Source organism: Mandrillus leucophaeus, unplaced genomic scaffold (genome assembly GCF_000951045.1).
Source record: "Mandrillus leucophaeus isolate KB7577 unplaced genomic scaffold, Mleu.le_1.0 Scaffold309, whole genome shotgun sequence".
Classification (NCBI taxonomy): domain Eukaryota; kingdom Metazoa; phylum Chordata; class Mammalia; order Primates; family Cercopithecidae; genus Mandrillus; species Mandrillus leucophaeus.
In genome coordinates this window covers 3229880-3243385 of record NW_012103243.1, presented here as the reverse complement: position 1 = coordinate 3243385, position 13506 = coordinate 3229880, and the positions used below count along the sequence as shown (strand labels likewise).

Below are 13506 nucleotides of genomic sequence, written 5' to 3'. Positions count from 1 at the left end.
TTCAAGACACATAGTTAGAGAAGTTATTTTCTAATAACTGGATCATACCCAGAATAAATTAAAAACATCTACAAATCAGTAAGTACAGACCAACAGAAATTTGAAGGAGCAATTTACTTAAACAGAAACTTCATAAAAAAGATATCCAAATGGCTAATAAATGTGTAAAACACTGTTCAATATTATTAGTCCTCAGGAAAATGAAAATGAACACTTTTATGAAATACCACTGCACAGTCATCAGAATTAAAAATTTAAAATATGCAATAAAATTCAAACTTTTAGAAAACTCTCCTACAATGTTGTTAGAAAAGTACATTGGTACAACAACTTCGGAAAGCAGTTTAGGTTTATCTGTTGAAACTGAAAACTATACAGAACCTATGACACGGCAATGCTACTCTTAGGAATGTATTAACAAATGCATGTACATTTAGGCCATGTGCTATGTGTGAACAAACAAATTCATAGAAGCGTTATTTGTAAGAGCAAAAATTCTATACAACCCAAACTCCATCATTTGGTAAAACAAACAGTAGAATACAGCAATGAAGATAAGCAAATGACTGCAAAGCACAACATGAGTGAATTTCTCAAAAGTAATATTGATTGAAAAAGTCAGTCACAAAATATTATACACTGTATATTTCAGATTATAGAGGTGTCAAAAGCAGACAAACTTCTACTATGATACTTTGGATGTGTGTTTAGAAGGAAAAATGGGTCCCAGTTACCTTTGTTTTGGGGAAGGTATAGATATGCTTTTGAAGCTTAGAACATTTTGATTATTGACTTGGATGATGCTGTAATGAGTGTTAACTTTATGATAATTCATTAAGAAATATCTATGTTTTATACACTTTGCTGTTTTAAAATGTTTTAAAGGGGATATTATGTACTCTTAAAGACAATGATATATTAAAATGTCACGACGATAATGATCATATATGTCATTGATGACACAGCCCCCGAATACACAAAGCATCAACTGACAGAAATAAATCAATAGTTGTAATTAGAGATTGAGACATTTCTCTTAGAAATTAATGTCTAGCAGTTAGGAAATATTTAAATAGCATTAACAATGTGTTAAAAGTAGGTACTTCACCTTCCACTCTGAATATTCACGTTTTTTTAAGCTCAAGTGAAACTTTCTCAAAAATTGGGTAGACACTCAACCACAAAGGAAATTTTTTTAAAATTACATGACTCAACCACATACAGACTACATTATCTGAAAATAAACAGTACATAATTATAAATCATTAACAACAAATATTTTTAAATATATCTCTGCGAATATACATGTATACACATACATCAAGTTGCTAAAAAGTCCTCAATTAAAGAGAACAATATAAGAAATACTGTGGAATCCTTAGAACTAAATGCCAGCAAAAGCACTGCATGTCAAATTTCGTGGACTACTGCTAAAGCAGTATTTAAAGGGAAATGTATAACTTTGAACATATTCATTTAAAAAGTGGAAATTGAATAGAAATTATCAAAGCAATTGTGATATATTGAATTATTGTTTCCATTTACTTACTTTTCTGTATATCTGCAATGTAAATGTGCAGTTCATCACACAAAACTGCTTTGGACTTGGCTACGCAACTGACTTTGGCCAATGGCAGGTAGACAGGAGACAAGCAATGGGCTTGAAATGTAGAGCCACTCAGTCGAGCCCTGTCTAGCCATAACAACCACCTCGAGGAAATAAGTGCTTATTTTATAACTCATTGAGATTTTGTGGTTGTTACACAGCGAAAACTGACTGATAGAAAAATCAGAAGTTGAGTTGCTGCCATAACATAAAATTAAAATATCTGGAAGTAAGTTTGGGACAAAGGCAGTGGGGGACACATCTATGGAGAGCTGAAAAAGAATGTTATCCAAGGTGGGGGAGGGGTGGGGAAGGCAATCTATGCTACATTCTAGCAACCCATTTGTAACAGTTTTGGCTGCAGTAACTTGGAATAAAAAATGAATCTAACACATTTATGGACTTAGGAAAGATGGCTTATAGTCAAAATGATACATGCATGAGTTGATTGCTCTAACTGCCTATAATAAGATAAATGGACTTATAATAAGGAGAAAGAGATATACTTAGAAGTTAACTGGTCAGTTTGCAAGTTGAATTAGAGGGAATATAGATTATTTACTTAGAAAATCCAGGACTATAAACAAATGATTTTGAGGAAATTCAACAAAGTTTCTAAGTACAAGATCGATACACAAAATGAAATAGCATTTCTCTGTTCGAAAACAAAACAAAACAAAACAATACACTAACATAAAAAATAACTTGTAATTGGTGAAAGCTACGAATCTATGAAGTATCAAGCAATTGGTTAAAGAAAGAGTTTATGGTGATACAATTGAGATATACATTCATTGAATTTGATTCACAAAAATGTTAATTTTCTCCAAATTAATTTCTACATTAAAATTCTAACAATATTTATAGAAGGATCAGTTTTGGAATTCAAAATAAGATTTTGGATTTCAAGTGGAAGAATAAAATTTCCTAATTAACTAGGAATTGAAACATAAGACAAAGGGTGTTGTCTCATGTTTTGTGGGCATGGGTTCAGGATACACTCTATCAGATATTTACATGAATTATAACACTATGGTAATAAAATAATATGGTATTATGGCAGTAACATATAAATTGTCCAAAGGACAGAATTGAAAAACAACATAAAATAAACTTCTTTACCTAGGGTAGTTTTGTATGATATCAAAGTGACATCATAAATCCGTGTGGAAAAAAGAGATTGGGATATAAATAGAATCTTATATACATTAAAAACATTCAAATTAGATTAAATAAGACCTAAATGTGAAATTTTAAATTATAAAAATAATTGCAAACAAAAGAAAGAATATTTTTTAAACTCTGAAGCCATAGAATGAAATTGATGAATTTGACTTTATCGAAGTTAATAATTTCTAGTCAACAAAGGCAAAGGTCAATGTTATGAGATGCATGACAGACTAGGAGAAGACATTTGCAAAAACTGAAAGTGACAGGGATCAATATGTAGAATATACAAAGAACTCCTGCAAATGAACAAGAAAATGGTAGGAAGCCCAATATAAAAAAACAAAGCTTATAAATACAAAATCCACAGAAAGGAGAGACAGAGTAGGTACAAAAAAACAAGAAAAGAAGCTCAGAGAAATAGAAATCTAACCAAAAATACACTATTTTAAAAATAATCAGATTAGAAAAAGTTTAATAGCCAGATAAAATGTATATGCTGCTGAGGAGAAATGAAATAAATACACTGCTAGAGGGAGTTCAAACTAATCTAATTCTGTAGGATAATTTCTGTAGTGAAAAAAAGCATATAAATGGTCAGTGACCTAGTAACCCCATGCCTGGACATATATTTCAGAAAAACAATTACATTGGTCCATAAGGAAAAGCATCCAAAGATGCTCATTATAACATTGCATATTGTATTAAGGCTTTGAAAGCAATCTTATTGTTCATCACAAGAGGAACAGATAAAATATGATATATGCCTTCAATGGCTTACTATGTGGCAAATTTCCTCCTAAAACACAGATAAGTCTTAAAAATCTAGTGTAGAGTAAAAAATAAGAAACGGAATAAGATACTCAACACAGCATCATTTCTGTATATTAAAAGTCTTACATAAACCAACATTATATATTTTTCAAGGACTCACACAGAGACATTGCAGGAATGAAAGAGACATGAGGGAATGAGATAGTATTTCTTGATCTGAGCAACGGAATTAATTCACTCTGTGTTCCACCTATTCAAACTTTAAAAATAAAGTACTATCATTCAGTGTTCAAGAAACTGCTAAATACAGGGTCAGGGTTTTAAGATATTAGGTTCAGGAGCTAGACAAGCTGCGTTCTAATTTAGTTGATTCGTGTACTAATTATTTGGTCCTTGAGCAAGTTATTTAACTTCTCTGAGACTCCTTTTCTTCATCTATAAAATGAAGATATTAATGGCATTTCCCTTATAAAGAAATTTGAACTATTAAATGGTATAATGTATTTAAAGAACTCAGCATAGTGTCCGGCACACAGGCCCACAATTGGTTTCTGGCTGAACCTGCAATATGCATCAGGGCAACCCTGTTTCTATACTATTTTAATACCCACTCAAGAGAAGCTCCCCAAAGCAACCTCCTATACATCTGCATCCCAAGCACCTGCATTATTCCCCTGCCCTAAAGGCTTTTCTCCCAGTTTGAATTAGGTTATCCTGGAGTATCATCTAGACTCTCTTGGAAAAGACATAAAGAGGAAGAAAGAAATTATGTTTTCAACATATTGAACTTTTAAAATAGATACAAAGTATTTACCTAAACTATCTAAATTAATCTTAATAACAACCCCTCAATAGTGTATTTATCCCCATTTATCTAAGCAATTGAATATACTTAACTAGGAATAACATCACACAGCTAGTTAGTGGCAGAGTTGGCCTTGAACCCATACATTAAAAACTCAGTTTATGCATGTAACCAGTATGGCATACTGTTTCTCTTTATCACTTTCCCCAGTATATTTAAGCACCACCAAATCTTATTAAACCCAAACAAGTAGGTCATGTGTCATAGAATTCCTTGTGTGTAAAAACATACTCATATTAAACACCTATTTACTTAATAACCAGCCCAGAAATTACTCTGAACTGCGTACTTATTTCTGTGGAGAAAGTGGCTTTTTTTCTATATGTGCAATTAAAAAATAGGCCACAAATCTTCTTTTGATTTATAAGCATGAACAAATTTGGTACATTAGGGATGGTCAATTCATTCTGATTTCAAAAGGAAGACCCAGGCAAAATAAAAGTCCAGTGGAGATAAAGAATCTCAGAGAGATTATTACAAAAATACCTGCAAAATAGTGTTTAGTATTAATCACTAGTATTCTTCATTTGTAACGATAAAAAAAGCCAATATTTTAAGGGAAAAAGTTAACACTTGCATGGCTATAGACTTCACTTTGGAAATTCCTCTTAAGACTTTAGCTTTCTATGCACTTTTTAAAAATAGCAGACAATTCTTCACTTCCCAGTAAAACTGTGAAATTCGACTGAGAATGGCAGATTGAATTGGAGTGTGAATAGTGTGATTTGATGTTCCCGATAGTCTGAAATGTTTTCCTGTTAGGCCCTTTTAGCGACCGCTCCCAAAAGTTTGTTTGCATTTCCTAAAATCAGCTCTCCAAAGTTCAGCCCACTGCAAAACACACAGGCCACTATTATTTTCACAACACCGAGCACTTTTTTTTTTTTCTCACGGTAAAGTCCATTTCTCGTTTGATTGCATGTAACAAAATTTGTAGTCTAAAGCTTAACTGATTCAGAATCCTTCATCGAAGTTGTGATATAGGACTTCTGGCAAAATTATCCAAATAATCCCCTATACTCCACTACATTGTTTTCAATTATTATTATTATTTTTTTTTTTTAGCTTTAGTTTTTTATGGGATGGAGTCTCAAGCTGGTCTTGAACTCCTGGGGTCAAGTAATCCTGCCACCTCTGCCTCCCAAAGCTCCAGGATTACAGGCATGGGCCACTGTGCCCAGCCTGTTTTCAGTTCTTTTAAAAAATAATACTGTTAAATACATATTATACTTAAAGAGCATTTTCATTCATGGGCTCTGCTATGTCTACTATATTTCTTTTTTAAATATACACACATATACACTTTTGGTTCATGATCTTAAATCAAAAACACTTCTTTCTTCGAGCAAAGTTTCTCATGTTTGAAATTCTGTGACATGTTACGGCAATACATGACTATATTGGTACTTTTTTAAAGATTGTACAATAGATGAAATGGTTCATTATTAATCTGGCTGGTGCCTGTAATGAAAAAGTGAGTTCTTGCTTTCAGGCTGCAGACTCAGTATGTAAATCTCTTGTGTTGCTGCAATCATAATATTCCTGCAGTTGTGGTGTCACCTATTGTAATTTTTCTGCTAATAAACAAATTTGAAGTAGCTAAGAATCCTAAATTTTGAGACTAGTTTATCTGAAATATACTCCAGAGAAATAGTAATGCAGTTCTGCTTTGAATTTAATTTAAACAGAAACAGGCAAAACAAATCTCTGTGGAGGATATTTGACAATAATAAAATATTTCTCCCAGCGGGTGAGTTGGTAGCAATTGTATTGTGCAATCCAAGCTCACGTTTCAGTAGGTCATTACCATCATAACAAGCCCTTGGACCAACTGGCATGGACATGCAACATTGAGCCCCTGATGGTCACATTATTTCAGACCTTTAACTTCATGAAGAAACAGACAAATACTCCTGGGAAAACAGGATTATATTTTGAAATTCCTTTCTTTTCTATTTGTTTCACAATAAGATGCAGTACACAATCCATCTACTGCTACTTGTTTCATTTTGTTTTTTCCACACTACCAGGGGACATGAGAAGCTAGATTTAGAGATTTGAAAGGCCAGATGCACTGACTTAGATACTTTCTTATCTATTGGTTTATGGTCCTCTCCATTCAGGATGTAAACCATTGTAGATGAAACAAAAGCCTTAAGCATAGCTGTCTTTTCTTTCACAAGTTAATCACAAATTAATTTTATAACAAGCAAAGTGCATCTAAAGTTTTTTGCAGAGGTTCAAGGATGAAGTATTCTATCTCATTTCTACCTCTCACCTAAATCAACAACTTGAAAAATATAGGTAAGAGAAGTCCTTCCAAGAAATCAAAATTTTCTAATTTTGTTGCTCTTTTGTTTGTCAATAGGGACAGACAGATTTTTTGGATTCCACCTAAATTAATTCTAAAGCACATAAATGGGCCAAATGAGTAGGATTTAAAAAGTGGTGGTGGGGTGAGGGGGTTGTGAGATATTCTGCAAACAAGTTTGTGAGTCGCCATCCATCTCCATCTTTATACGGAGATATAACAGGAAGATGTGACTTGGAAGTCATCAAATAAAATGTATTTTTCATGTGTTTTGTGGCGGTCAAAACAATCAAAGTGCCTTTCATTGGTTTGGTAAGGAAAAAAAGGTTAAGTATTTTTGTCTTGTTATTAAAAAGAAACCCTAACAAAAATGTAGAACCAATATTAAAAAGTTCATTATTTTTGGTTTATTTGAGAAAAGTATAAAAATTTAAAGCAAGTGTTTCTCCATCTCGTTTTCATATTGGAATCACCTGGAGATCTTTTGGAAGCATTCCAAAACCCAGGCCACATCTTGGATCAATGAAACCACAATCTCTGCAGGTGGGACATGAGGATCAGGAATTTTGACACTCCCCGGGTGATTTCAATATGCAGACAAATTTGGGGACCACTGGCTTAAAAATAAATTGCTTATAAACAACTGATGAAAATAAAACTGATCCCTTAAAACAAATATATAATGCATTTGTCAGAAGTACTTGTTGTTTATTTTTTGAGAAACAATGTGCTGAAATGTCAAAATCCTACTTCATTTCCTTTTACACCTGAGGCATCCATGATAAATATGTCAGCACCAGAAAAGTTGTCCTGTAAGAATTCTAAATTATAAAAACAGCAGGACAGTTCTAATATGAATTCTTAAAAGTGTGTGTGTGTGTGTTTGTGCCTAACATATTTTACAATAAGGACCTCGTTGGAAGATTACAGACATGATTTTTCCTTTTAGGTTTGTATCTTGCATTGTTTCAGTCCCATCCAAGCACTTAAAAAATATCTAAAGTAAAACATGTCAGATTTTATGTTGAACTGTTGCCACTCAAAGGACATTAAAATATATTTTAAAAAAGACAATACTGAGCTATCTTGTTTGCTAGTGCATCTTAGTCATTTAGGTAATCCCGTGCCCCTAAAAGCAATTCAGTTTAGTGGTCTTTGTGTCATCAGCTTGCTTCTCTAGAGAACCAACCACCTCTGAAAGGTGAGAAATACGGTGGGCAAACACAATGACAAAATACCCTCAAGATGGGCAGAGAAGCCAAGAAAGCACATATTAGCACTTTGGTGATGGCTCCAGGAGGGTCCAGTGGAAGCTACAACTTGACCCTGAGCAGCAAGGCTATAACCTCTCTGAGTGTAAAAGGCAAGAGGAGGCCATTTGCTGTCAGCAGTGCTGTTTAACCCTCTCAAATTCGAAGACAGCTCCCCCTCCTAATTCACACCAATCTCTAAGCTCTGCTTGTCGACTTCCCATTCAGGAAATGTGGTCAGCAACTCCACTGCTGCTCCACACAGCCTGCAGCTTGCCGATGAGCTCGGAGCAAGCGCATGATTTAATTGTTGATAGAGGGAAATAATGGGTATCTCTAGCAGGTTTTAATATGATCTTAAAATAGGGGGAGAGTTTTCTGTTATGACATTGACATAGAGGCGATGATTTTGAGTAATGCAGGATGATGTGGAGATGCTTTAAGATTAAATAAGAGCTATATAAAGGCTTGTCAGAATGAATTCTAATGTGCCATGAGACACTTTGCATACTCTTAAATATGCAAAATGTCTCTTGGCACCCTAGAATTCATTCTGACAAGCCTTTATATAGCACTCATTTAAACTCTGACTTTATTTTTAGGGAACAGGTACTCAGAGATACTCTTTGAATGGAAGCAACAAAGGGCAGTGTTTGTCGATTTGGTTCTTTAGTGGGGAAAAAAAAGAAACACAATACAAAAGAGCAGTCAAAAGTGGAAGCTTGTTTAATATTGCTCTACCATCATCCTGAAAGGCATAATAATTTGAGTTACACATCTGAACTGATTGGAGTTACAGAATCATATCTCCTTTTTGCATTTAACAATATATACAATATAAAATAAATACATTTACACAAATGGACATTTGCTGGAGCACACAGTATGGTACACATCACAAAAATATACAATTGATTGCTTTACAGATGTGGAGCCCATCTACAGCTATAGACATGGTTTTAATATTATTATTATTATTTTTACTACTGGCTATAATGCAACTCCTGGATTATTAGAAGCAGTTTAAATTTTTTGTCCTTTTACGATCTTTGCACATAAGACTGCCATAAAATGTTTTCCTAGGCAGGTAAACAGAGACGCTTAAATAATTAAAATACAATCACCAACACCCATTTTCTCTTCTATAAGAAAAATAGCAGTTTTAAATTTTTTATATCTTTTATGTTATCATTTAAATGCAAAATAGTGGAATAAATACAACAATCTGATCTGATTGAAACACAAGTGTAACTACAAGGAGTCACACAATCATATTGCTTTAAATAAGAACGAACCTAAAAGAAGCAAAATTAAAATTAAAATCATATGGCTAAAACATACACCTTTATAACTTTCCAAAACTTCACATTAAGTAAATGGTCTTGCTTGAAACTTGAAAAGACTTCCCTCTAGTGAGGTTTAAGATGAGCAATTACCCTAAAGCCCGTGCAGTTCTTTTTAAATCTACGTTTTAGTTGTATTTCCTATTTGTGAGATACTTACTCTTTTGAAATGCTGAGAGTTACACTGAAAACTACAAAATTGTATCTCGTTCTTTGAACATATCTCCATCTCACGTTTTCAGTTGGTTGGCTCTTACTTCTGAAGCCCAAGTACTTCAATGTGATACAGTGAAAACAATGTTATATATTGTATATATTTTATTTATATATAGTGTAGTTGAATAGTAGCAACTTAAACCCTGCACAAACTTTCTGGAAAATAATCTTTTTAAACACTTACATATATAAATAATCTTATAGAATCAGCACCTTTTTTCCCAGGAGTTGTATTTTCTGTTGTTATTTTTAAAGGGATGTGCCAATTTCTGAACTCCTATCACAGCTATAAATTTCAAGTTATTGACCATCTGAATGAATTGCTAATGATGATTTATCTAGAATCACACTACAGCCACTTCTCTACTGAGAAACCACAATCTACAATATAGTCCCATATAGCTAATGATAGATACACAGTATTCCTAGCACTGGGTTGATGTTTCATCAACCCAAGGTATTTTGTTTAAAGCACACAAAGTAGCAATAGTTTTGGAAACAAATCTGCACCAAAAAGTTTTGCAACAACACAGAGCGAGTTAATAACAACATCTGAGAGATGATTGAGCAAAAGCCATATATACAGCATTTAAAAATTAGACTTATCTATATTCTTGAAATATTCAAAGTTTTATTTCTAAGCTATACATTGGTATTCTATAATAAACCATTAGAGAAATTATTCCTTGTTTTGAAAATATTATTATGATTTTGATGTGTATCTGTTCATAATGAATACTTGTTTGGAGTTTCAATCTCTTAATTAATTATTAGGAAGAACCTTATTACTGGTAAGGAATAGAATATACTACTGTAGTCTCCTGAGGAATTGTACATCCAATATTGTCTCTAATTCTACCCTGTGTCTAAAAGCACACACCACAAGAATCCAAACACCACAAGAACAAGACAACAGTCTTTGAATGCAACATAAAATTCAGAAAAGCACAGCAAACATGAAACATTGAAAAGCTGAACTACATTTCTTTTGTTTGTTAGGATTACAATTTTAATTACATCTGTGTACATAGAATAAGACTGTTCACATAGTACAGGGAGCAGCTACTAACACTGGTCCATTGGTATAGCATTTGATGGAGGTTACTGTTTATTGGTTATTCAGCGACTGTAGATTTTGGGGCATCTAATTGATTTCTTCATTAGATTACACCTCTTAACAGTCTGGAACCTGACTGACTTTCATGCTGTGACAATACTGGTTGAAAAGCACATATATTGGCTTAGCTCTTGGTAAAAACTGCAGATTAATTTAAACGAACATTCCTAAATGAATAAACTTATATGGATTAGGTTTTAGAATTTGGTCAGGCGTTTTCTGTCTTTGATGATTTTTTTTTTTTTTTTAATTCTGGCATTTGCCTTATTGCCTCTTAAATGAATACTGGCTCACAGCTCCTTCTGAGACAAGGTCTGTAACTTTGCAAACAGGCAGTATCACATTCCTAACCACCGTGGCAGCTAGAAATCATATGGCAACTGTACCTCCCAAGTAGAGAGGTGCACTCCTGATAATTCTACGGATCTATATCTCATGTGCAGTGCTTATATGTGTGACTACTCAGAGTCACTGTAGGTGTAATCTAATCCTTTGTGTCAGTGAACATTTAGGTAAACTGGAGCTCATGTTAAGAAACTGATGTTTGGGACCAGACTGGCACACAACATAAATTGCATCCGTGATAATATGCACCTTCCCTTCAACTATTGCTTGAGTAAGTTAAATTCCCATATTAATAAATGGCTGAAAAGTGGTAAAGCTGGTACAAAAAAATCTCCATTTGTAAGAAGAAACAAAACATTTTTAAAAATCTTCCTTCAGGATTCATTTGTCCTTCATTATTGTTCATAATTGTTCAAAGCCAGCACAAAATTGCAGTATTCTTATTTCTCTTTAGTATTGCATGAATGAATAAAGCTTAAACTATTCCCTGAAAAAGTTACATAGTAGCTAAACTAACAAATACCTGGAAGACTTGAAAAAACAATTAAGGAATCAAATGGCTGTAACTGATCTAGATGGAAAAGCAATGATAAGAAGCAGCCGATGCAACGTTGCTTAAGTTGTCTAATTAGAGGCTGCTCCCATGAAATCTAATACTGCACTCAGTCAATTCGTATATGTTGCACTGTACTTTTAGGTACGTTGGTTCTCTCTCTTTGATTCCTTAGTCACTGGGGACGGTATGGTTCACAATAAGTTCACTGGCATCCATATTATGGATCTCCATCCTTTGGCAGGGCTGGCTTCCATCTCTTTTCAGTTAGAGACCTCTTTTAAAAGTTCAGCAGCAGAAGGAAGAAAAAGAAAGATGGAAAGAAGATCAGAAGGAAAGGAAAGGGGAAAGGGGAAAGGGAAAAAGGAAAAAAGGGAAGAAAGAAAAAGGAAAGGGGGACGGAAGGATTTTTTTTTTTTTTTTTTTTTTTTTTTTACAACTAAAGCTATTTAAAATTTAGAAAACAGGAGGAAGATGAGTAAAGAGAGGAACGAGAGTAGCAAAGAAAAGAAAGAAGGCAGGCAGGCAGATGGAAAGAAAATAAAGGAGAATGGGAACTAGGAATGAAAGAAGCAAAGAAATAAGGGAGGAGGGAAGAAGAAAGGGAAAAAAAATAAAGAGGAAGAGAAATGTGGGAAGGAAGAGGAAAGAAGATGATGGAGAAAGTAGAAAGAAACTCATCAGGAAGTTATGGAGGAATCTGAAAGCTGCTTCATAGTCTTGCTGCTAAATTGTCAGTGCAGTCTGTTGATTTTTGATGTTGTTAACTAAACGCTAAGTTTCTTTGACGTCACTCTTGGGTTTATTTTCCCTTTTTCAGCATGAAGGATGGGAAGGCCCAGGGAGCTTTTAGTCAGACCTTGGCCTCCAGCATTTCCAAAAAAAGTTTGTGCATGGGGACTTTGCCTTCTAGTTTGATGTTGTAGAAATGCTGCACGGCCTTGGTAGAGGTCTGCCTCAGGAGTGGCAGTGTCATCAGCATCTTGCCAGCTCGACGAGGGTCTTCCATGTGCTGGCCAGCTTCATAATCCTGCAGCGCCTCATGTAAGACATCCTGAAGCTTCTGAACGGCTTCAACATCTTCTATGTGCATGGAGTCTGTGCAATGAAGCAAAAGATATAAGTAATTATATTAATCATAACAAACCTATGTAGACTAGAGTTATAAAATTAGTTATTAAATTAATTATTATTTTTGAACTTCTCTAAGTTTGCAACTGTGATTTGTTCAGAGTCTCACATTTCTTCAGTCTCTATTTCTTTCTAAATTTCCCTACATAATGTTTAATACTAGCTTGGAAGATGGGAATTATTAGAAAAGATCTATGATTTAAAGTGTGTATTTTTCCTCCTCAGGCTGAGCAAGAGAAGGCTTTCTTTTAACAGATTACAGTCTTGACTATTTTATTCATTGTCTCATCCAGGTTTATATTCATATACTCAACAAACAGCCATGGAAGGCCATCTATTAAAAGTATTATCTTAGTGCTGTGTGGGGGAAGGTTGTTTAAAATTCCGATCTTGCCTGGAAAAGCCAGTATTTCCCAAAGAGGGGAAAAAATTGATGACTAAGTTCCTAAGAACTCCATGTGAATACACTGAATCTAGCACTATACAGAAATCACAATACATTATTTATCCTTTTAGGATGTTTAAAGTTGTAGTATCAGTTCATTAAAACGTCCTTACATAGTCTACTTCCCTGATGAAAAACAAATGGTGTCTTCAGATCACTGAGTTCTGAAATATTTTTCACATTTGTAAAGGTGAACTTTACCCTTAAATGAATAATTTGAACATCTAATTCCATCAAGCAAAGAAAGGGTTAACAAGGTTGCCAAATTATTCTTGTGAGAAATGTGAGATGTGGGGAAAAAATAAAAGTTACAGCTCCAGCTCTAAAGCAGACACTTAATTATATACAAGTTTGAATCATTTAGCACGTTTTATTGATTCTGA

At 33.9% G+C, this 13506-nt stretch overlaps 1 protein-coding gene across 15 annotated transcripts in view; it reads right to left on the bottom strand.

Moving 5' to 3' along the window:
* Window positions 1-8676: 8676 nt before the first annotated feature.
* The window catches only part of ESRRG (estrogen-related receptor gamma), a 683317-nt gene continuing 678487 nt past the window's right edge, over window positions 8677-13506 (bottom strand). For all 15 annotated transcript variants that reach the window (XM_011987382.1, XM_011987390.1, XM_011987394.1 and 12 more), the window contains one exon: window positions 8677-12645. In XM_011987382.1, coding sequence (XP_011842772.1) covers window positions 12401-12645 — 245 coding nt within the window. In that variant the 3' untranslated portion in view covers window positions 8677-12400. The remainder of the gene's footprint in view (window positions 12646-13506) is intronic.